This window comes from Oreochromis aureus, linkage group 11, assembly GCF_013358895.1.
Source record: "Oreochromis aureus strain Israel breed Guangdong linkage group 11, ZZ_aureus, whole genome shotgun sequence".
Classification (NCBI taxonomy): Eukaryota; Metazoa; Chordata; class Actinopteri; order Cichliformes; family Cichlidae; genus Oreochromis; species Oreochromis aureus.
In genome coordinates, this window is record NC_052952.1 from 17,948,296 (window position 1) to 17,970,035 (window position 21,740).

The window sequence follows — 21,740 nt, forward strand, 5'->3', positions numbered from 1 at the left end:
TCCTCTTTAATACAACCTGTCTGAATTTGCAGTTAGATGGTTTTAAAGTGAAATGTGTCGAGGCCCCCGATTCTTAATATCTTTACTGCCAAAATTGAATATATCCAGGATATTAATATTATGGGGGTTGATCCAGCTCCCGAGAACCATTCATCTAAAAGTTTCTGCTATATAAATATGAGCGAGGAACCCAATGCACCAGTGCTTTAACAATCAATACATTATCTTATGTGCAAAGTCGAAATGTTGAGAGTTTTTTTTTCCAAGTGTGTGGAACAAATTAAAAGCCCGGCCAGTCAGTAAAAGACCAATTCATAAAGGTGAAAAAGTGAGGCTGCGGCTGTGATGGGGAGGACCAGTGAAAAATCTCTGCTGACCCTCTCATCCCTCTGCTCATCTATCTCTCACTACTGTCCACTGATAGATTTCCCCTCACTGATTTATGGGAGAAAAAAAAATGTCACGGTGGAATAGGCTTTTGATAAAATTGTTCAAGAGATTCTGGGCAATAAATCCTGTTCTTTACATCAGGGTTGCTAGCTACTTTCACATTCTTGTGCCATCAATAAGAGCGGCCAAACATGACGACTAATCAATAACTTTACAATATTCTGGGCAGTTTGGGAAAACAGTAACATTTATATTTAACAGGAAAGAGCAAGTCACTAGTTCTATATGGGGCGATCTATGGATAAGATTGTAACTTGAGCTGAAAATAAGTCAGGCTGTGTTTGCACTGCTAGCTGGAGAGAAATCGCTGTCCTTCACAACAGCTGATTAAAGCTGCCTTGAAACTAATGACAGATACTATCTATTCTTTATTTCTGTTTGCATTCGAATGCCCACAAAACCTGTTAAATTCACATTAATCAAAAGTATCAAATCAATCGGTTAATCATTTGAGCATTTTTTTTGCCAGAAATCCAATTCAAATATGAAAAAAGGGTCATTTAGTGATCATTAATCAATGTGTCTTATATTGTAATGGCTTCCAAAGATGAGCCTATTTTTCCTGTAAAGCAAAACAGCCCAATATAATCGTAGTAACAAGTTACAGGATCTCTAATCCGACATCACTCACTCATCTGACAGGAACTCTTCAGTCAGCCGAGTGGCGCCAGAAAGGATGAGTGATTCAGCAAACCTGCCTGGTGTTGTCTCTCCGCTCTTTCAATCTTTTACGATGTAGCTTAGAGAAAAACAATGAGTCTGTTTCTCAGTACAGGTGTTTCTCGGAGGAGATGACTTGTAAAAACAGGTAGATTTCCTCTGAGACGTGAATTGACTCACATAAAAGGCTTCTGCTGCTGCAATAACTCACAACCGAGTCCTGGCCGTCTGCCCAGAGACACTGAAATCATAGCGGTGTTTAATTTGCACAAATAACCTCACAGGGGTGAAATATAAAAAATAAAAAAGTCCCCGAGCGACTGATGGCATCTGACAGCGTTTGCGGTAATGTCATCCTCGGCTGATCGGGAGATAAACATCAGCACTGTAACCTCAGACTGACAAAGAAACAAACAGTCAGCCACTCAGAAGAGCATACTTTAAAGGACCTCTGCACTTGCAATAAAGGCCAAGAAAAACTGGAACATGAACTTAAAGCCCTCTAAAGACAAGGTTGTCACAAGAGATGAGAGAGGAGGAAGCAAAAGACAAATAGCAAGCGGGGGGAAGCCATGTGGATGACTTTGTCTTTCAGATTAAAGCCCGAGCAACAAAGACATTTCTGACAGGGTGAGGAAATGAAATGTTTACAGTAAGAGGACTGATAAGAGAGGCCACATAAGACATTCGAGAGCACTTGTTTGGACTGCCCTGTGTGTTGCTACAGATGAGGAGTGGTCGTTCTTAAAACAGGTGTCAGGGCATGTGAAAAATGCCAATTGGTGTGCTCCCCCCATTTAATTTAAGCCATCTGTATGTCAAGAAACCCCCGGCAATTTCAATTCAATGCTGCACCAATATCAGCGATTTGTTTTGTCTTTACAGTGAAATTGAAATACTTTCCGACAGCATGTCAATGATTCTTTTCCCAGACTACTAAACGGCTGAAATTACATTTGCTTTGCTATAGAACGATTTTGTTCATGCATTGATTTGGCTGCAGCCACATAAGATGCTGCACTGCCTTTATTATGCAGACTCCAAACCTGAGAGGCTCAGGACATTTGAATTATTTACATCAGTTGTCACAGGCTGGTGTGATTTCAAAGAGCATGCTCCCAGAGGCCCATTACCCTGCCCTTGTTTGTCGGGGACGAGATGAGACATTTTCTCACTGATAGGCTCCTCTTCTGATTCCTGCGGGGAGGAAAAACACCATGTTAATTTAATGTGTCCTGTCCCGATGCGATACACCGGCGCCAAAAAAAGATGCTTGTTCTCATCTATGTAATCACAGCGGCAGGAGCAGAGGGCACACATCCCCTGTGCCTCATTTCAGGGCTAATCTTTCATTTCATAGCCTATCTCTCCATATCAAACAACACAAATGGCTCAATTTGCATGACAGGATTTGTAACATGGCAAATCAGGTGTCAGACTCGATTAAACATTACACCCGCACACTATCATAATCAGCCCTCTAATGAGTGTGGCCGCTGGTGTGAGAGGCTTGGATGGATCAGGGAGAACGGCTTCTCCACGCTGCCCAGCGGGGGGTGAGTAACTGGGGGATTAAATCGGGGATGCGGTCCCTCCGGCTCTGACAGAGGGGCTCCTCAGGGTGGCGGGGCTAGAGCCCTGTGATGCTGACAAGACAAGGCGACACAGGCCACACACAAACACGCACACTTCAGGAGGACTGGATGGGAGAGCTTCTCTCACAGCTCAAGCACACAGACAACCGTGGGGCAGCATCTGAGGACTGCTTACTCCTGTGTATTCTCAGCTTTGAATACTAATGCGTGGGGCTATTGCAGAGGATAGAAGCCCCAGCAGAGCGACCCCAGCCCTCAGCTCACAACAAGCTGATCCTGCTGCCTCAATGAAACAAGGCAACGGGATCATTAAGATGCTACAGAGACTCTGGCCACTAATTAATCTTACAATACTGGTTGTGCTTTTATTTCATGTAAACATCAAGTCACATGATAAGCTGATGTCACTCAGCCTCCGCTGAGTCGCCCCCTCGTCCCCGCTGTCATCTTCAGTCCCGTCCCTCCTTGTGTACAGTTTGCCACTCCCATTGTCCAGCCTTTTTTTTGTTTTCTGCTGAATATACACTGATGCTAATTCTACTGCTGGCTGTGTAGCTGTGCAGCTTTTGGTCGCTGGTCCACAGAGACTTCCCTTTTACCACCATCCTACCACCCTTAGCATCAACATCCCCCTCCCCCTTACTTCGTCCCCCACCCTCTGCCCTGCTCCCCATTTGGGGTGACCCGGGTGCTGTTCTGAGGGTTCCTCACACCCCAGAAGCTGTCAGTGGCCTCCTTCCTTCCCATGAGCGGAACACACAATAGAGAAAGGGCTCCGGCTGAGAGGTTCAGTAGCCATTAACCCCTACCAGCTGTTCCTGCCGAGGGTATTCTGTGCCACAATACGTGCCCCCGAGGGGGCCCTCACGTCCACTAATCTAGCCATTGTTGGCCAGGAATGCTGACAGAAGAAAAGAAATTTTTCTTGTGTCCATGCAAGCGTGTGTATCCATGTGTGAGAGCCGAGAAACGTAGGGCTAATTTCTATAGTTGCCTGTGAAGAAGGGAGACCATGAAGAATACCCTATTTAGCTGCTTGACAAAATTCTTCTGCCTAAAAATGGAAAAACAATGGCAATTGTTTTCAAGTGGACTCCTTTACACTATCTGGATTTAAGAAGAAAGGGGAAAAAATGATATTCCTGTCTGGTGTGCAAAAAGTTAAAATAACTTTATAAGATTTGAATTATTTGGATATCTGTGATTCATTTTTAATGCGTGGTCAGAGAAGCGTTCAAAAACGGCGATCGCTTCCAAAGCCATTTCTGCAGAGATTAAATTTTGGGAAAATTATTCCATTTTAGTACTTTGCTCTCAGAATATATTAACAATTAGTCCATTTCAATTAACATGGAAATTAAAACAACATTTTCCAGTCAATTTAACCATGATGCAGCCATTAGGGGCTTCTGGTGTGCAGAGCATGTTTGCTACTCCAGTCTATAAAAAAAAAGAGAAAGAGAGAGAAAAAGATTCCTGCTGCATATCCAGAAAGCGATTTTGATATTCCAGTCAGCACACATATTAGTTCATTTATTATTTTTAAAAATGGTGTAAAGTAAACACCCACAAAAACTCAAATGTTTAAGGGAATTTGTTACAAACTTTGTAATGACAAATGGAAGATTAATAGTCTTTTCATCTACTCTAATTCTTTTTCGGTCAATCTTCAAAAGCTTTGCTAAATGTACAATATTGAAACTAAAACAGTAAACACACCCAAACAACATTTACTTTTGTCTTCCAGTGAAGTCAAAGTCAACAAATGTCAAAAGGTGCGATATTTCTTAATGACATCAACAGGAAGCAGCGCTTCACAGCCGTCAGCAGGCTGTAGGATGTGATATTTGCAAGAAGGAAGTAAACACAATAGCACCTAAAGACAGGGGGAGGGCAGGTCTAATGTAAACTGTGAGGTGAGTTTTGAAGAGGATAGGTATTTTTCTAGTATGTGTGCTATCCCACAGTCTGTGCTGTGTTGTGACAGGCGGGGGATCTGCGTCAGTCAATTATATGTCCCAACAGACTTTTGTGCTAATGAGTTGGTCCAGCCATCGGCAGACTTCCCCTGTCGTCCAGAAAAGATCACTTTCATTGCTTGCAGAACTAATTCAGGGCACAAAAGTGGGAGCTTCACCATTGCAGCCTCTTTTACTGCTCCTTTTGTGGAAGCTTTAGAAGTGCGCTGAAGAGAGGGCCTAGCGCTCAGGCCTCTTCATCTCCAGTCCATTGCCTGTCATTAACATACATATCCATATGAAAAGTGGGGTAAGGCCGGAACAGCTGTCCAGTAAAGAGGCAGTGATTCCCTCTCCCAAATGCTGACAGAAGCCTTTAGCCTTCCTTGGGCAATAATAAACCAAACCATTTAAACAGTCTTTCAGGGAGTGAGAAAGAGATTGGGCCATATAATGCTACATTCACAGGCACCAGTAGCCCTCACTGGCTTGCAACAGTCTCTAGTTAGACTCACTAAAGTTAAGCGAAAAAGCAGGAAAAGAATCATAAAACTGTGAGACAATGTGGATATCATAAAATGACAACAAGGTTAGAAAAGATTCAAATTTAGCCACAAAGATGGCCGAGTGATTCAAATAGGCAGTTTTTGCGCAAGCGGTTAGATGGTAACAACAGTCATTATGCAACTGCCAGTTCTGAGCTGGTATTTTTTGTTAGTATCACTTCCATGTGGCGTCACAGGGTGGATATTAATAATAAATTGATTTGTTTTACTGCATTTTTGAGCAAATTGATTGGAATGGGAGATGTTTATGTTTAGCAGCCTTTCTAAGTGTTGCCTGTGGTTGGCATTGTAATAAAAAAAATGTATATTTGTTTGTTTTGACAGCTCTGCTTTCACCAGGCTTTTCATCCTGAGCAAAATGATTCGGTCAGAGGGGACTCGAGGAGTGTATGGGGATGGAACTGAGCAATCCTCTTGTTTAAACTTGGGCGGTGGGCATGAAGACAGAGGTTAAGTGACTTGCCCCAGGTCACATGGGAAGTCGTTTACTTAGGGTGGATTTTCTCATCTAAACCCTCAGCCACTTAGACCAGAAGGGTTTCTACAAGTACATACTCAGTGTGGGCTTTTTTTTTATGAAGTTATTTCTTTTTAACTGTGTCCTCTTCTTATTGTCGCCATTCTCGACGCAAGTGTGGAGAGTCTGTTAGAGACTCGCGATGTTTTGACGTGCTTACAAAACTGGATCTTTTGTGTAATTATCAAGAGTGTTTTGGGTTTTTTTTCTTGTGCATCAGTTCACATCAGTTTGGGAAAACTTTTGATTTGCCTAAAAAAGGCATAAACACCCATAACAGACTGTTGAAATAATAACAAAACACTAGAAGATTTCATTTTGGAAAAAAAAAAAAACAGATTGTGAGCTTATTTAAAGCAAATTAAAGTAATCTTTATTCTGGCAGAGATTGTGATGATGGAGAATCGTGATTACAGTCGTTGGCATTTTGGTGGGTTTTTTTCAAATGTTACCATATTTATAGTTTTTCTCTTTGTTAGAAAAATGGAAATTACTGTTTGTTATGTCAGACAAAGCAAAATGATTGACACGGAGCAGCTGATGATTGTTTTCGAAAATTGAATTTAATCAAAATTTTTCTTTTCTGTGAATCCTTGAGTACCAGCTACCTTTACATGATGGCTGCACATTTGCAAATTATTGTTAGTGATTTTTAAAAAAACAACACAAAACACAATAACAATTTTCTGTTAGTCAGTCATAGGAGGCACAGTGTCTATGATGTTATCCAAAACCTTAGTTTAAGGATCTTTTTGAAATTTGTCTCCTTCCACTCAGTGGTTTTCTATGCTTGAGATGCCTCGTTCTCTAGAAAAGGAGGTAAAGGGAGAAGCCAGAATCCGGATCTAATGAATAAGAAAAGCCTTTAGTTAAAAGGGGACTGGTTTGTCTCTTCATGGGTCGCTTTTTATTCAGCTTTAGAAAGACGAGGAGTCCTGATTGATAAATCCCCTCTTTTGCCCCCCTGGGGGCCTGTGACCCCAGAGTCATCAAGTACAATGCACAGCACCTTAAGTTTCTAAATCTGTGATTGAAAAATAGAAGAAGTGAATTTGTGTCAAATGAGGGAGCTTTGACGTGCTTTTTGCAGCAGTGATTATTTCGAGGCTGCGTGGCCCGTGGAGCTAACAGCAGCTGGCTGCATGCGGGACTTTTTCATCTGATCCTTCTACCCCGCCACCACCTGTGCATCAGCAACATCAACAAAAAAAAAAAAAAAAGAGAGAGACAGAGAGAGAGAGTGGGGAAAAAAACCTACTGTAATGGCACTTGTTGCAAGCATTTAAATCCAGCGGAAGTGATTTTTCATACATAAGCAGCCAAGACCTCAGGCCCCTACCTATCACAATCCCCCTCTGCTCTATCCTTTATTTATCACAGTTCTGCTGTTTGTTGTCTCTTTAAAGTCCCACAATTCATTAAAAAAAGGAAAAAAAAAAAGGCGTTGTGGAGCAGAAGAGAGGGACGGAGCACGGAGAAGCCAAATCTGGCTGGGGGTTGCTGTGAGGGAGCAGGGGGTAAAGGGGAGGGATTAGGATGACTTCTTGAACACATTTTCTCCCTTTTGCTGCAATTAAACAAAGTAGGCCTGTGATTAGTGCAGCGCAGGGAGCAGAGAAAAAGACACCCTTGAATCCCAATGGAGGGACCTGACTGAGCATTATTGCCTGACAATGCCTGAGTTTATTGCTGAAACCTGCTTACCCTCCTGCATGGTAAACCATGGGAACTCCAGTCAGGTGGAAACTTTTTCTCCTTTTCTTTTCCCGCTCCTTGTTTTTCTCCCCCCTCTGACCACGGAAGCCCTCCAGGAGCTCACAGTATGGTCGAAGCCACACAACTCCCCCCTGGTAACTGAGATGTTTAGGATAAGCTCTGCCTGGTTTTTGTGCATGAGCTCACACTTGTCTGCTGTTGTTCGAACACAGTTAATGATGAGCTTCCTCTGTTTTTTCCACACCCCTTCCCTCTCTCCTGTCCTCCTCCTCCTCCACCTCCTCTCTCTGCTCCTTTTCTCCTTTCTTATTTGAAGCTAAGCGGCTGTTTAAGTGGAGTGCCTCCTCCCTCTGGCTCTTGGGAATGCTCTCAAGGGGCCCTTGCCTGGCACTGTGTGCATGACACATAATGAAAACAATTTTACGCTGCAGAGGGAAGTATGAGGCAATTACGGATGTGACAGCCACCTGCAGATTCACCCCCCTACAGCTCCAACTGCACTCTCCCAAACACTGCACCATTGCCGCAACCGCTGCACAGTGTCACCGCACTGGTACCCCCCCACCCCACGCACACACACCAATTGCTCACAGACACACACACTCCACCAGCCCCCAGCTTCATGAATATGTGATGGCTTGATGATGTTGTGAATGGCTGGGGCAGGTGAGGAGGGGCTGAGAAAGACCGGGGCTGTAATAAGTTGCCCAGCTGGAGATGGTGTTGTGGCCCTGTCGCCCTGTGGCAGTCCATAGAGGCATCTCTCCACAAGCACTGACCCCGGGATCGGCCTCCTGAGGGGAGCCAAGAGATGACGTGACAGGAGTGTGCAAAGCGCTCTCCCAAATCTCTTGTTGGCCAATTTTACACATGAAGCCGGGCCCAAAAGCCCAAGTGGCAGGCCTAACAGAGCCCTGATTTAATTTGATAACCTGCTTAGTGAATGCGAATTAAATGAGTATTTCACATACAAATTATCTTCTTTCACGTCTATGGTTTAAAGAATTACTCTTTTACTTCGCGAGACACATGTCTCAGAACCCCTTTGTTTTACACACCAAGATAAATCTGGTCTAGTTAGTCTTGGCTCTCTCTCGAGCGTAGTCAAGAGAGATATGAGCCTTCAGCATTAGCCGCTCCATACGGCAGACCCTTCAAATATCTCAAAAGACTATAAACTTGCAAGGTTGACCCACATGTATAATGCGCAAATCTGTCAGGTTTCTATCCCACAGTGATTGTTCTAAAGCCCCAAGCCATGTGCAAAGCCCTTCTGACCTGTAGATCATTCAGAGTGAGGCCAAAGGGAGTATTTAATGCCTGCCAGTCCCCAAGAGCTGCCTCCTGATAGCCTGATGTGTCCTTAATGGTCCCGCTGAACAGTGGAGACAGCAGCATGATGAGTGGATCCTCAGTAACATCTGACACATTAGAGACCAAGTGATAAAAGCCACTGGGTAGACACACACACGCGCACGCACACACGCTGCTCTTGCATACACCACTTCAGGCAAGGATGTCCTACATGACACAGAGCACAAGGGTATAAACAAAGACACTAGCTGGAGATGTGAACACAGAGCATATCGTGAGTGCTGATCAAATGAAACATCGGGGGAAACGCAGTGAAAAATGGCCCACTGAAAGTTGATATTATGCAATGGTTTCTGTAACCATCAATCCAATAAGGCATGAGGACTATATTCGCCCGGTGCTCGGAAGAAACGTAATATAATAGATGAGAGGATCAAGGTGAAACAGGAATGAATAAGTGAAAACAGCATATCTAAGCATGAAAAATATTACAGGAGACACTGCAGACAGTAAACTGAGGAGCAAAGAGATGAGAAGTAGTAAATTAATCTTCGTGCAATATCTTGTGGACGAGAAAAGTGCACCAGTCTTTATTTCTTATAACAACTCAAGACAAATGACCACAGCAGGTACATTAGTTCTGATAAGGGACATGCAAGAAAGACAATGGCTTTCAATTCCTGATTTAATCAACCCCTGACGTGATGTACGTCTGAAAATAACAACAGAGATTAATCAGGAATCAAGACATGGAGGGAGTGCAAGGGCAAGTGTCTGATTTCTCTGCATGTTTGCGATGAAATATACATAGTGTAATAAAGGGTCTGCTGCTGCCAGCACTGCCTGCCATGGCTAGGCACCTGTGAGATTGAAGCTGCGAACGCAACGTTACCAAAATACGGAGTGCACTGAATTAATTAGACCAAACCATCAGTGTGTGCGCATCCAGTCCGATCTGGGGAGTCTTAATTTATTTTCTCTTTCCAAGTCATCCTTTACAAAAATGACAGTGTCTACTTATCGATTTTACACTCAGAGATCAATCAGCTTTGGCCTGACTCAGAGAAAATTTACAGCCCCCTCCCTCACCTCCACATTCCCATTCAGAGCTCAGGTCTGCTAAAATGGCAGGAGGGGTTATAAGCACCCCTCGCTCACATCCACATAAACACACACTGAACCCCGTCCTCTGCCTCTGTAAAAGCCTGACCGAAGTTAAAATAAGCTAATCTACTGAAGAGGAGGAGACTGCTTCCTTGTTCAGACAGATTTAAGCCCTCTTTCTCATCCCCCCGCCTGCATTACACTCCCACACCCCAGGCAAAGACATGAGCACAAAAAAACTGAGGATGAGAGCTGTTTATACACAGGAGTGACTACATGCAGAAAGCTGCCAGAAAATGAGTGGACTGAAATAAAGCCTGCTGTAGCCTCAAACCTGCCAGTTTTATATGAGTGACTATAACATCTCAAAGTCCTTTAAGTGCTTGGAAGCTGCTAAATCAATGACCAGCTGTTTTGGTGGTTTATACTGCATCGCCATTTGAAGAGTATTACTGTTTCTCTTGGACCAAATACAAAGATTCAAAAATACATAAATTAAGCTCTCCTAAAGCATGTTCTCCTAAAGGATCCTTTCCCATGTTTGTCAAGACGGAGATGAGGCCAGAGAACACTGCTCCTTATGATCCTGGCTCGATGGCGTGGTTGAACATTATCTCCGCCTGGCAGTGGCAATGGACGCCAGCTGTACTGAGATGACCATGCTGTCACGCTGCCCCTCAGATGGAACAAATTGTGCCAACGAGAGTCAATAGTACCTGGCACCGGGCAGCCACAGCCATTAGCCAAGGCCATTACCTTGCACTTGGGCCTGGTGGGTTAATCCAGGGTTAATTCTATTGGCCTGTCTGGCAGAGGAGAAGTGAGCAGACTGACAGCACTTCACTGAATTCAATACTGCAAAAAGTCTGTCTGGGAAAGAGAGGGGGGGACTTTCTCATTATCATGCTTTTGAGACAATAATGAATGAAAATGGAACTTTGTAGTGGACGGCCAGGCTGGTGAAAAATGTATCGATCAGTTAACCAAAACGAGAGGGATTCAAATTAATTTCTCAGCATTTAGGATAATATTAAAGTTGTTAGAACAGCACTGGCTTTCTGTGATAGTGAATCGGTTTGCAGAGTTCTGTAAACCACCACACAATAAAAAAATCTGCTGTACATAAGAAAGAGGACAGATTTAAATCCCAGCATATTAAATATCAACTGCCAGCAAATGTAACGTAACAGCCCACTGAGGTCTTGCCTAAAACTGCAGGAAATGTTCAAATGGCCATATCGGAAGCTTCATAAAGCCTAAGCGGTAGGTAAATACACATGATTGATAGTGTGACAAAATATTTTTATATTTAACAAGTCTCTCACATGGACGAGGTTATTATGGGCTTATTACTGTCACACGTGTACAGGGTATAACTAAAACAGTCCATCTTTTTAGCGCTGCTTTTTATTTAAAAAAAAAAAAAAAAAAAGCTCAACAACATCATATCAAACAAATGACACTTTAGCCTGTTCTCTGAAACCAGAAAGTTCATTTACAAAGGACTAGCTGTTGCAATCACAGCTCTAATGTAGTAGTGCAGAGGAAAAAAAAGGGTAATTGGTTTGGTAAAGATCGTTTTCCATCGCACCATAAAGCACTACACAATAGAAAAGGTCGCCAATTAAGCAATCATGAATACCAAGTACCATAGCTGATGAAAATAGGCCAGTGGTTTAAATAGATTTGCAAGCAATTTACCTTTTCACAATGTTGGCAATCTGATGCAATTTGCTTGCAATTTTGTCTGCTTTCAGTAGCACTCTGCGCTGACACTACACAGTGCAAATGGCAAAGAGGACCACATAGAAAATGTAAAACTATCTTGGCCACATCAAGGTATCAGAATGGCGCTTCATCAGGAAAATTACAACAATTAGCATAAGTGCTCCAAAATCAACACTTTAAATGTCAGCGCCAAAGGTTGGGCCACAGATGAGCAAGGGTGCGCAATGTCCTCCAGGATGGACTTGCCGTGGAACGCAAAGCAATCACCCATCATCTCTTGCCAGTGATGGCCCCACAATTGCTGTGACATTCTCTCAGGCCTGTCATTCTTGGTCACAGACTGTTTTTTCCTCTCTGCTTTGATTTGCTTGCAGCAGAATTGCAACAGCCCTGCTTCTACTTCAAAGACTATTTTTTTTTTTTACTTTTTTCTTCATCATCATTTTATACTCAGTGGAAGACAATTACACATCTCAGGGTCAGGGCTTGGTTTTTCTTTCCACGTAGGTCGACTGATTTCTCACATAAGATGATGCGAATTTACATTAAAGAAGTGAAGAAGCTTTCTTTCAAAGCAAAATATAAATAAATAAAAACAGTAATTTTAGTTGTGCTTATGTAGAATTCGCAAATATGTTTTGCAAGATATTTTCAGAAAAAAAGACACATGCAGACTTTTTATTAACCCTTTTTTAAATTATCTGAGATAAATTAAAACACGGGAGAGCATTACTGATGCTTTTGATGTATAAAAACACATTTATATTCTTTGTAGATATTAAAATACAAGGAAAGTGTCACATCTATTGCATATTTAATCTTTTGCACCTACAAATTAATACAACAGACACAAGATGATCCAAACTGTATTAGTCAGTCAGCACATTGTCTCCTTACTGATGGACAGTGGAGTGTTTGAGTGCCTGTTTTAAGGGCACATCTGATGTTTCAGACACCTGAATGAACATGACTTACTAATACTCCGCTGTACATGACAAGTCCTGCTTGTCAACTTTCAAATTAACCACCTGATTTTAAGGTGGGATCTCTCAGTTGTGGTCTATGAGAACCACCCAGCATTATCTTTGTGTCTCATCTGCTGCCTTAAGGCACCACTCAGGCAGAACTTTTTGGCTTTTCCCTGCAGCCCCTCCCCTTGTCTCAAAGGCTCTCCAGTTGAACTTGTCAGGAATAGCCAAAGGGGACAGATGTGTATGCTGTCTGACTATGTCATGATTGAACAAGAGGGAGACTGAGAGGTTCAAGGATGGAAAGAGGAAGTATTAGCTTGTTTTATTGCTTTAACGAAGGAAGGGCGCACACGTTTATAGCGAGGCTAAATGCTTCTTTTTCTTCTTTTTCATGTATTTGCCTGAAAAAAAAAACTCTAAATATGTCTAAATTTTCCAAAACCATGCTGTCACAGATTTGAAGTGTGTATTAATTAGCAAGAAATATATTCCTGGTTCTTATGTTGGTGGAAGTTAACATAAGATTATTTTTTCCAACATAAAACAAATTCAAAATTTTGATTTAAAATAGACCAACATTACAATTTTTAATGCAATAAATGTTTTACACGATTTATTACATTTGCCTTGAAAAGTCTGTGGAAGTTCCCAGCTCCTTAGTTTTTGAGTTACCTCCTTATACATCTCCAGCTGATACTCTCAATATCATCTTACTGCAGATGATAGTTATCTTAAGTTATTAAAGTTATATTTATTTATTATTTTTATAATCTTTTAATGTTGTTTTTGGGGTGCTTTGTCTTAAAGATTAAAATGTGACGATGCATAAAACGCTAAAAGAAAAGGGGGAGGGAAGTCTTTTTCCACTGAAACACACAAACACTCATCGATTAGTTGCTGAAATTAATTGCCAGACAGATATTGTGTTGACTGCTGCTGGAGATGACCTGTAGCAATAGCATACTGTGCACAAGTTCAGTAATGAATGAAATGAAACTCATATAATCTAGAAGGTCAGGCGTATTTTTTATGTCTTTTTTTTTTACATTCAGCTAAAAATGAATGATAACAGATTTAGGGAAATTAAATTGGACGCAAAAAAAGAAATGTGAGAGTAAAACAACTGCGCAAGTGTGCGAATGAAAACAGCATTAGTTGTGGGTGTCTCTTTGACACCTTCCTGTGTTTGTTAATTTGTCTATATGGATTTCAGCTCATTCCATCCCTCTAATGCCGTGTTTTGTCAATAGCTGGTCACAGTGTTGTCTGTTCCTCACTGTAGTGCATTTAATATTTACCAGCATCTGGGCCTTATTAAAGCAAGATGAATCAGCTCCAAGCCGATAGATTTTCTTTCAGCATGGAATGAAAGAGAGCAAAGCGGACAAGAAAGATAAAGACGGGCGGGAGGCAGGCAGAGGAAGAAAGTTTGCATGCTCAGATGATCGGCGTGCAGGGGTCCAGCTCGGGAGCTCGGGAGCCCGGGAGCGGCCCCCAGTGTTGGAGGAGTTTGTGAGCTCACTGATGATGGGGCTGCACAGATGGGCTCAAGCCTGGCTCCCGGCTCGCTCCTTTGTATGGACTCTGCTCTCTAATTACAGCTGATGAGTGTGTGTATGTGTGCGTGTGTGAGGGAGAGTGAGTGGGGGAGAGAAGAACGGAGAGGGGAACTGGAGTGGGGGACGTGGGGAGGAGGGAACACACAAGCAGGTGACAGGACGAGAAGAGGAACCTGTGGCAGATCCTCGGCACCATCAGGCACAACGTATCCGCAGCCTGACAGCTAATTAGAAACGACACGGATTTCTCCCAATGTAACAGATGTTGCCTAATCAGTCCAGCTCGGGAGAACCCTGCGCCAGCAACATTTCATGCACAATTTAACCATCTAAAAGGGATGAAATACTTAATGCATTGTAAGGCCAGCACAGCTGTTTCTCTCGTCTGAAAATTTCCCAGTCAAAAATATGCATGTTTTATGTAACTCTAGCCGAGTGTTTATAATGCTATAATAGCTGAGAAAAATTGCTGCCACACATCTGCCAAAGATTTCAGCTCTATTGGTTACCATAACATTGATGGAGCAAAGACTAAATGCAGATTTGAATTCTTTCTTTCTTTTTCTTGATTTTCTGTAATAGCTTTTCTCTCCATCTCTGACAAATAATCAATAAACTTTCCTACAACAGAATAAGACGTTTTCCCTCCTATTTGCATTTCTAGAACTATTGCACTAATACACCTCACACATACATCTTTAAAATTCTGCACAAAACAAAATATCAGGCTTTGAACCAGGCTAATTCAGGCAAAGAAGCGACATTTATTTATTTATTTTTCTGGAAACCGCTAATTATATGCATATATAGCATGCACACCATTTAAACTGCATAATATAAATCACAATTCTCCATGCCAGGAGAAAAGCGCCTGTTATTGTGATGGTAATAATATGTTCTATTTGCCACCCTATCAGATAAATGTAAATCTGTGTCCTCACCGTTCCTTTCACATCTAACATTCTCTATCCAAATCTTTTTCTTCCTATCTGTTCCAGTGTTGGCTACATCTCCTCAACTCTGCATTTTTATCTGATGCACTGGATGACAGGTAATCTAGTAATCTATCTGAAAGTTCCAACAATTGCACACAGAGAAAAAAAAAAGCCCTGGCTGATGAAATCTGAGCAGTTATCACACTAACCATTACCTGTCAAGCTCTCCGCTTCAATTTAAGGGTGCATCAATTTTCTGAAGAGGAAATCAAGGGCGAGGAAGAAAAGCAGTCCAGATAAACAGTGACAAAGGCCTCTTTTCTGCTGCTTTTATTTATGATGGGATGTTGCTGTGTGCGGGGAGCAGGGCAAGGGCTTTATCAGACCAACTGATACATCTCTGATAGCCAGGGAGTCTTCACCCTTGATGAAGTGTTGCACTTGCCGAAGAAGATTTCGAACTCAAATGACTTTCCCTCAAAAACCCGTGGAGATAGGGGAGTCCCTCAACGGCCACACACGGCTGAGTGGAGTGACACAGTGAGCAAACAAAGACACAAGCTTGTTTTGTGTGTGAGTCTGTGTGCCGATGACGTGCACAGCTTGGTTTTTTTTGGGTTTTTTTTTAAATGTGTTCACGTGAGAAAGTGTGAATTCTACATGATGAATAAATTGGCGAAAATGAGGCGCTTGTGTTTATATGACACGTTAGTGGCAGGTCACCCTTTAATTGCATGTGAGCTTACCCCTGCACGATTTCTTCATATTGTTTAAAAAAACAGAAAGAAAGAAAGAAAGTACTCAAAATGTATTCAAAGTGACTTTTTTTGTTCCTGATATGTTCAGATCAGGACTCAGAGATAATAGCATTTCACAGACAAAATAAAGCTGCTGTGTTTTAAGGCATGTTTCATCAGGTGGTAGTTAATTTTCAAATTTTGGTCTATTTTAATTTATCACGTCTTTTCTTCTTTTAGACCAGAAGAAATTAATTATATACTTTAATTTATTTTACTGAACTTTATCTATTGTCTTCTAGGTTTCTGGAAAAATGACATTATAAGTCTTTTATAAATATATGCGTAAAACTTCACTAAACTCTGCATTCTAGTAATCATCTGGGAAAGTTTCATGGTGGTATCCTTCAGTTAAAAATTTTACCCTATTCAACCACAGTGTCTCAAATTAAGGATAAAAAAAATTGGTTGGAAATGGAGGGGAAATGACACAAAATCAATATGGAAAAAAAAAAACAAAGTGTGAAGGGTAAACACCAAAGAAAATCTTTAATTTGTATACAGTGTTTTTAAAAAAAGACATTTGATTATTTAAACTAATAAGCACTTTTAGGAGGTGCTATCATACTTGCTTTTACTTTTGCACCTGGGTTAAAGCTTTATGGTGGGATGTTAAGGAAGGAGGTGGGACTCGAAGCCAAGTGTCCTAATGCTTTTATGGCTCTGACTGTGTGTGTGTGTGTGTGTGTGTGTGTGTGTGTGTGTGTGTGTGTGTGTGTGTGTGTGAGCTCATACTGGACTTACAGACTAAGGGTTCCCATGCTGGCAGTTAACTGAGTAGACAGAGAGGAACCATAATTAGATTCATCCACTGTTATTGACAGAGCCCCAGTCTGATCAATACACACACTCACCATATTGTTCCAAATACCAATAACTGTGAATATCTGTCTTAACTGCATTAGTTACAGTCAAATAATTAAATGCAACCTTTTAAGAATAGATGTTCCCATATGCCAATGTACATACTGAAAAGAAAAATCTATTTTCTGTTTAAAAAATATAGGTTTTCACTGGTTAATCCTTAAATTTTTATATAGATATATATATATATATATATGAAGAAAAAAGGTACATTTTGACTGATTTTTAGTTTTTATAAGAAATTGTTTTTATAAGAAATTGGGGGGACAGTAGCATCACCTAATTTCAAGGTGGAAAAAAAAGGAAGATGCTACATTCTTGATCTTAATCATGTGTTTGCACTGCTTTATCAGTATGTACATGATATAGTGCTCTTGCATGAATGACTTTAGCCCACCACATCCCGCCCACCAAAAGCTTTTCACTGCGAATATCCCACCCTCGAACAGAGAATCCATTATTGACAATACCAAACACTCTCCTACTCCCTGCCATTGACGTTTGACCCCCTCACGATTTTTTTCCCTTTTCAGAATCACTGATAGCTTTTTGTTTGCCATAACTGCCCCACTTATATTTCCACAGACGTAGTCCTGCATTGACTGACTGCCTGGATGCAATGCAGATAGCCCAGCAGTGTATAGCACATAATAGCCACCATCTTTTAACCTTTAACAATGCTGTAAAAATCAGCTCAGTGGTGACATCTGAGCAGCTGTCAAGGATGTCAATATATATTTTGTGCGAGTCAAGGCAGAACTTAAGCTAATTGTTGCACATAACAATGAGAGGCACAAGTGATAATTGATAAAAATTAACCGACGGCAAGTATGATCCTCAGCAGCCGTGTTGGAAACGTTGCTATTTATTCTCTGTGATTAGTTGTGCCTTAACTAATGACTGAGCTGCACACCGCCACATGAACCTGACAAACATCACTTTGTTGAAAGGATATTTTGCTTTCCTGCGTACCTAGCCACTTTTATGTCCAGCTGTCGAGCTACCAACACTTAATAAAAGAAATATGTTATACTATATTGAAGAAACTGTTGAGCAATTATGTGCTTATTTGCAATAAAATTAGGGTTGAAAGATCACTGAGATGAAACATATTAAAAGTAAGATGAAAAAAGTTAGTATTTCAAGAGAAAGAAAATTAGTTATTACAGACAAACTTGGAAGTTTGATGGTTTGCAGCTTTTGACAGGTATTTTCATTTTGCCCGTCCTTTGACCTACAGGGCAAGCTAATGTCTTTCGGGTCACCCTCGAGCCACTCACACACAGACAGGGTCTCCTTCGCACTCGCTTTGAAAGAGCATGTGCACAAACACACACCGGGAGAGAGGGCTATAAGAGCCACAGTTAATGGGATTACCCCAGCAGTCCTGAGCCATCTCTAACCTCACCTCCAGGTCCCACTGTGGCAATCACAGCCATCAGCCTCCTTAACGCATCATAGAGAGTGCTTGTGATACCACGCTGTGGGGACCTCTGCTCTCTAACCTCTTAACACAGCAGCCGCCTCTAACTGGAGTGACCTCGGCCGCTTTATAGAGCTACCCCCAGAAGAGACCTAAACGCAGCATCCACCGGGTCAGAGTATAAGACGCCATTAACCCGAAACCTCGGTGTGTTTAAAAATCTCTCCTCCGGCAATCACAGCAGCGTCAACACCTTGTAGGCTGACCTGGTCACACAGCAGTCCAGATACTTGATCTTTAATGTTAGGGTCACATCTCTAATGGATCTGTACTGGTGCGTGTGTGATATGTGTAGCTGACAATAAAAAGAAATGCTAATTTTTATGCTGCTTTGATACTGAAAACACGGGAACTGGTACACATTCCTTCCTATCCACACTCCCAACGCGATTACTTAGAAATGAAGCGGAAAATGGAAGCGATTTATTAACGAGACATTAGAGGCACTTTTAATAACCTTCCCATCCTGCTCAGCAGGGAGCTGCGGATTACACCACACAGGTTTCGGTGACACCAGAAAGGAAGTCCCCCGCCGGGTGTGTGAAGAGCGCAGAGGGACACAATACCCAGCCTGGGGTTCTCACATCCCGCTCTGGGCCCTCACCCCAGAGGGAAGGACAATGGGTTAAAAAGGCATGAATGTCCTGCCTATCCAGGATATAATGTAGGTGGCTGCCACTGGGTCTGAATGGGCTGACAGAGCAGCGGAGGGAGAGGCACAAAGAGCCCGTAATAAAAGAGATTCCTCGGGTCAGTAAAGCATTGCATTCACTTTGGCCTCCACAGCTCACAGCCTCTCCTCTCACATTCACCTTTAGTCTAAACTGCAACAGCTAAAGTATATATTTAAAATAGCGATATCTGGGAAGTGTAAGTATTCTTATATTGTCTGGAAACTAATCTAATTTTTTGAAATCAATATTTAAGTGTGTTTTAAAATATTTACAGCAATTTATCAACTTTTTAAATGAAGGACAATTTTTTTAAAAAAGCAAATATTTAAAGATGCCAATTCTTTTTAACTACCACGATGATAAAAGCAGCCGTAGGATTGCCGGTACAAGCTGCACACGATATACTGAGGAGGAAATTTACCATGTTCATTTGAGCTTATGCACTTTCAAAAAAAACAAATCCAGTTTAAAAGGAAACGCTTCACTCCCACTAAAAGTAGAGGGAAGGATTAGAGGAATTCCACAGTATCAGGTGACTTATGTTCGTGCAGAAGTGTGAGAAATCAACAGCTTCTTTTTTTTGCTTTCAAATGTCTGTGTATTTGCAATTTGTGTGAGATAAAGCTAAGGTGAACTAAAAATACAAACAGTTACAAAGTGCATAGATTTATATAGTTATTTTCTGTTTGTTTTTTTTATTTTTTTGCAACGAGGGAAGAAAAACATTGACTGCATTGGAGTGAGTAATCACTGAAAAGCATAACCATTGGCCAATTCAGTGGCTGGGACAATCAGATAATGCAAGGAGACAAGGGATGATGCTCACACAGACACATGCCTTTACTGCAACCTTAATCTAATTAAAGTAAATAAACTTATAACTGATCTCTTATGTGACAAAACACTGCTGAGGAAGCTAATTTGTTTCCTTGTTGTGGCTCCAGAAACAGATAATACTGTTTTATTACACAAAGGTCACGGGGGAAATTAACTTCTGGGCCAGCAAATAAAAGAAAGGCCTGGCACTCAGAATAACAAGTACATACTGATTACATTCAATCATGAGAGTCCCAGTTGGATAGGACGCTGACCTTTCTGCTGTCTCGTCAGGAAATAAGATACGTAAAAATAGGTTGGGCCACTTGCATGGGACCATCTTTATGTTGTATTGCGGAAACAATCTAGCGAGGCAGCTACTACACGGCAAACGGTGCAAGTTGTCTGTTGGGAAGAAGTTTAATTTTAACAGCTGAATAGAAATTCATGGCTTTTTTCAGACTCACGGAGCACTAAATTGGATTAAGAGCACAAAGCTGAATTCACAATGAATGAACAAAAAAGTTTCACTTTCTTTGTCTCTTAATAAATTCAGCTAAAGTCCAAAAGTATTATTAGTCACCCTCCATTAAATTCATAACACAATTCAAGGAATTCTTCTTCTAGAGGTGATTAACCATGAACGCACAGTCTAGTGGTCTTTTGATGATTATCTAAATTCTTCTCTGGTGGTATATATTTCAGCTTCTCCAAGGACCAAGCTGGATGTTTCTTTTATTGTATACTTTCATTTCATTTCATCCCCCTCTCACTGGTGCAGTTAGTCACTGTCTCCCTCTTTCTCCGTGATTGATGTTTACAGGTCATAGCAATACTCTTAACTCATTAGTTAGAAAGGGAAAGATGGGAGCACTTGCTGGAGTGAGATATTGCCAAGGAACAGAGGGAGCTATTTCAATGGGGAGACAGAGAAACTTAGCGTCAGTGTGATAATAGCCCCTGAACTATTGCATGTTTCAATCAATGGAGACAGAAGTAAATAAAAACCAGAGGGGAAGATTCACCGGCATCGATCCCAGCTCAACACAGACCTTGCTGACAATCTATGGTCTGGGGCAGTAATGCTCCCAGTCATCCACAAAATCAATGAAACCCATCCTTTCAATAGCATCCAATTATTAGCACAAAGTAAAGGCAGGCTTCCACAATAAATCAGAAAACTTTATTGAAAAGCGACGCAGACAAGATAAATGCTAATTGGAATGTGACTAATGTGCAATATTAAACTATATGATTAAGATCAGTCAACTTGGGTTATATTTCATAAAATCAGAATAATAAGACTTTAGGATTAACTTCAGGCTTAAATTTGCATTAATATCTTATACTTAAATGTATATCTACTTCACTTTCCATGTTCTAGCATATGAGGACGAAATTTGATAATCAGTGGACGAGACGTTTACCATAAAAAACAGTTGTTAAAGGTTGAAACTCTGGATACAATGTTATATAATGTTCATATCTAATAATTTTTCATTAGTTTCAATGAAGTAGCTCAAACTAAGTGTAAAATCTGTAAAGTGTAAACAATTAGCTTTACTTTAAAAAATGTGTAAAAGTTTTATATAATAACTACAAATAATAACAATATATATTTACTATGTTTCATAATATATATAATATAATAATACATATTTTTATTTTTAAAAATTATAAAGATAAAAAAAGAGATGGAGGAAACACCCTTCAACCATGTTATGATCGTTGATGCTGCTTAGTTTGTCCACCAAACTTCCCTGTTGGCACAACAACACAACAACCAGCTGATCCAAGCAGGGTCGGTAGAGAGTAAACAATTAATCCACGACTTGGTGTGAAAAGAAAACAAGATTATTTTTAAACTGCACTGCCATATTGTCTTAGTAAGGGATCATACATAACTACATATAGCAAATAGGGAAATCTGTTTATGTTTTGCATGTCTGAAAGAAAAAAATATCATCCAAGATATCAGATTTTACATCACCAAATATTGGTACTGGTCTTAAAAATCCTATATCGGTCGGGCT

General features: G+C 41.0%; 1 protein-coding gene across 1 annotated transcript in view; it reads right to left on the reverse strand.

Moving 5' to 3' along the window:
- Nucleotides 1-1,286: 1,286 nt before the first annotated feature.
- The window catches only part of abcb5 (ATP-binding cassette, sub-family B (MDR/TAP), member 5), a 38,254-nt gene continuing 17,800 nt past the window's right edge, over nt 1,287-21,740 (reverse strand). The window contains exons 4-5 of the mRNA XM_039619525.1: nt 2,244-2,307; nt 1,287-1,351 (exon numbers count right to left, since the gene is read on the reverse strand). Of these exons, the coding sequence (XP_039475459.1) occupies nt 1,287-1,351; nt 2,244-2,307 (129 nt within the window). The remainder of the gene's footprint in view (nt 1,352-2,243; nt 2,308-21,740) is intronic.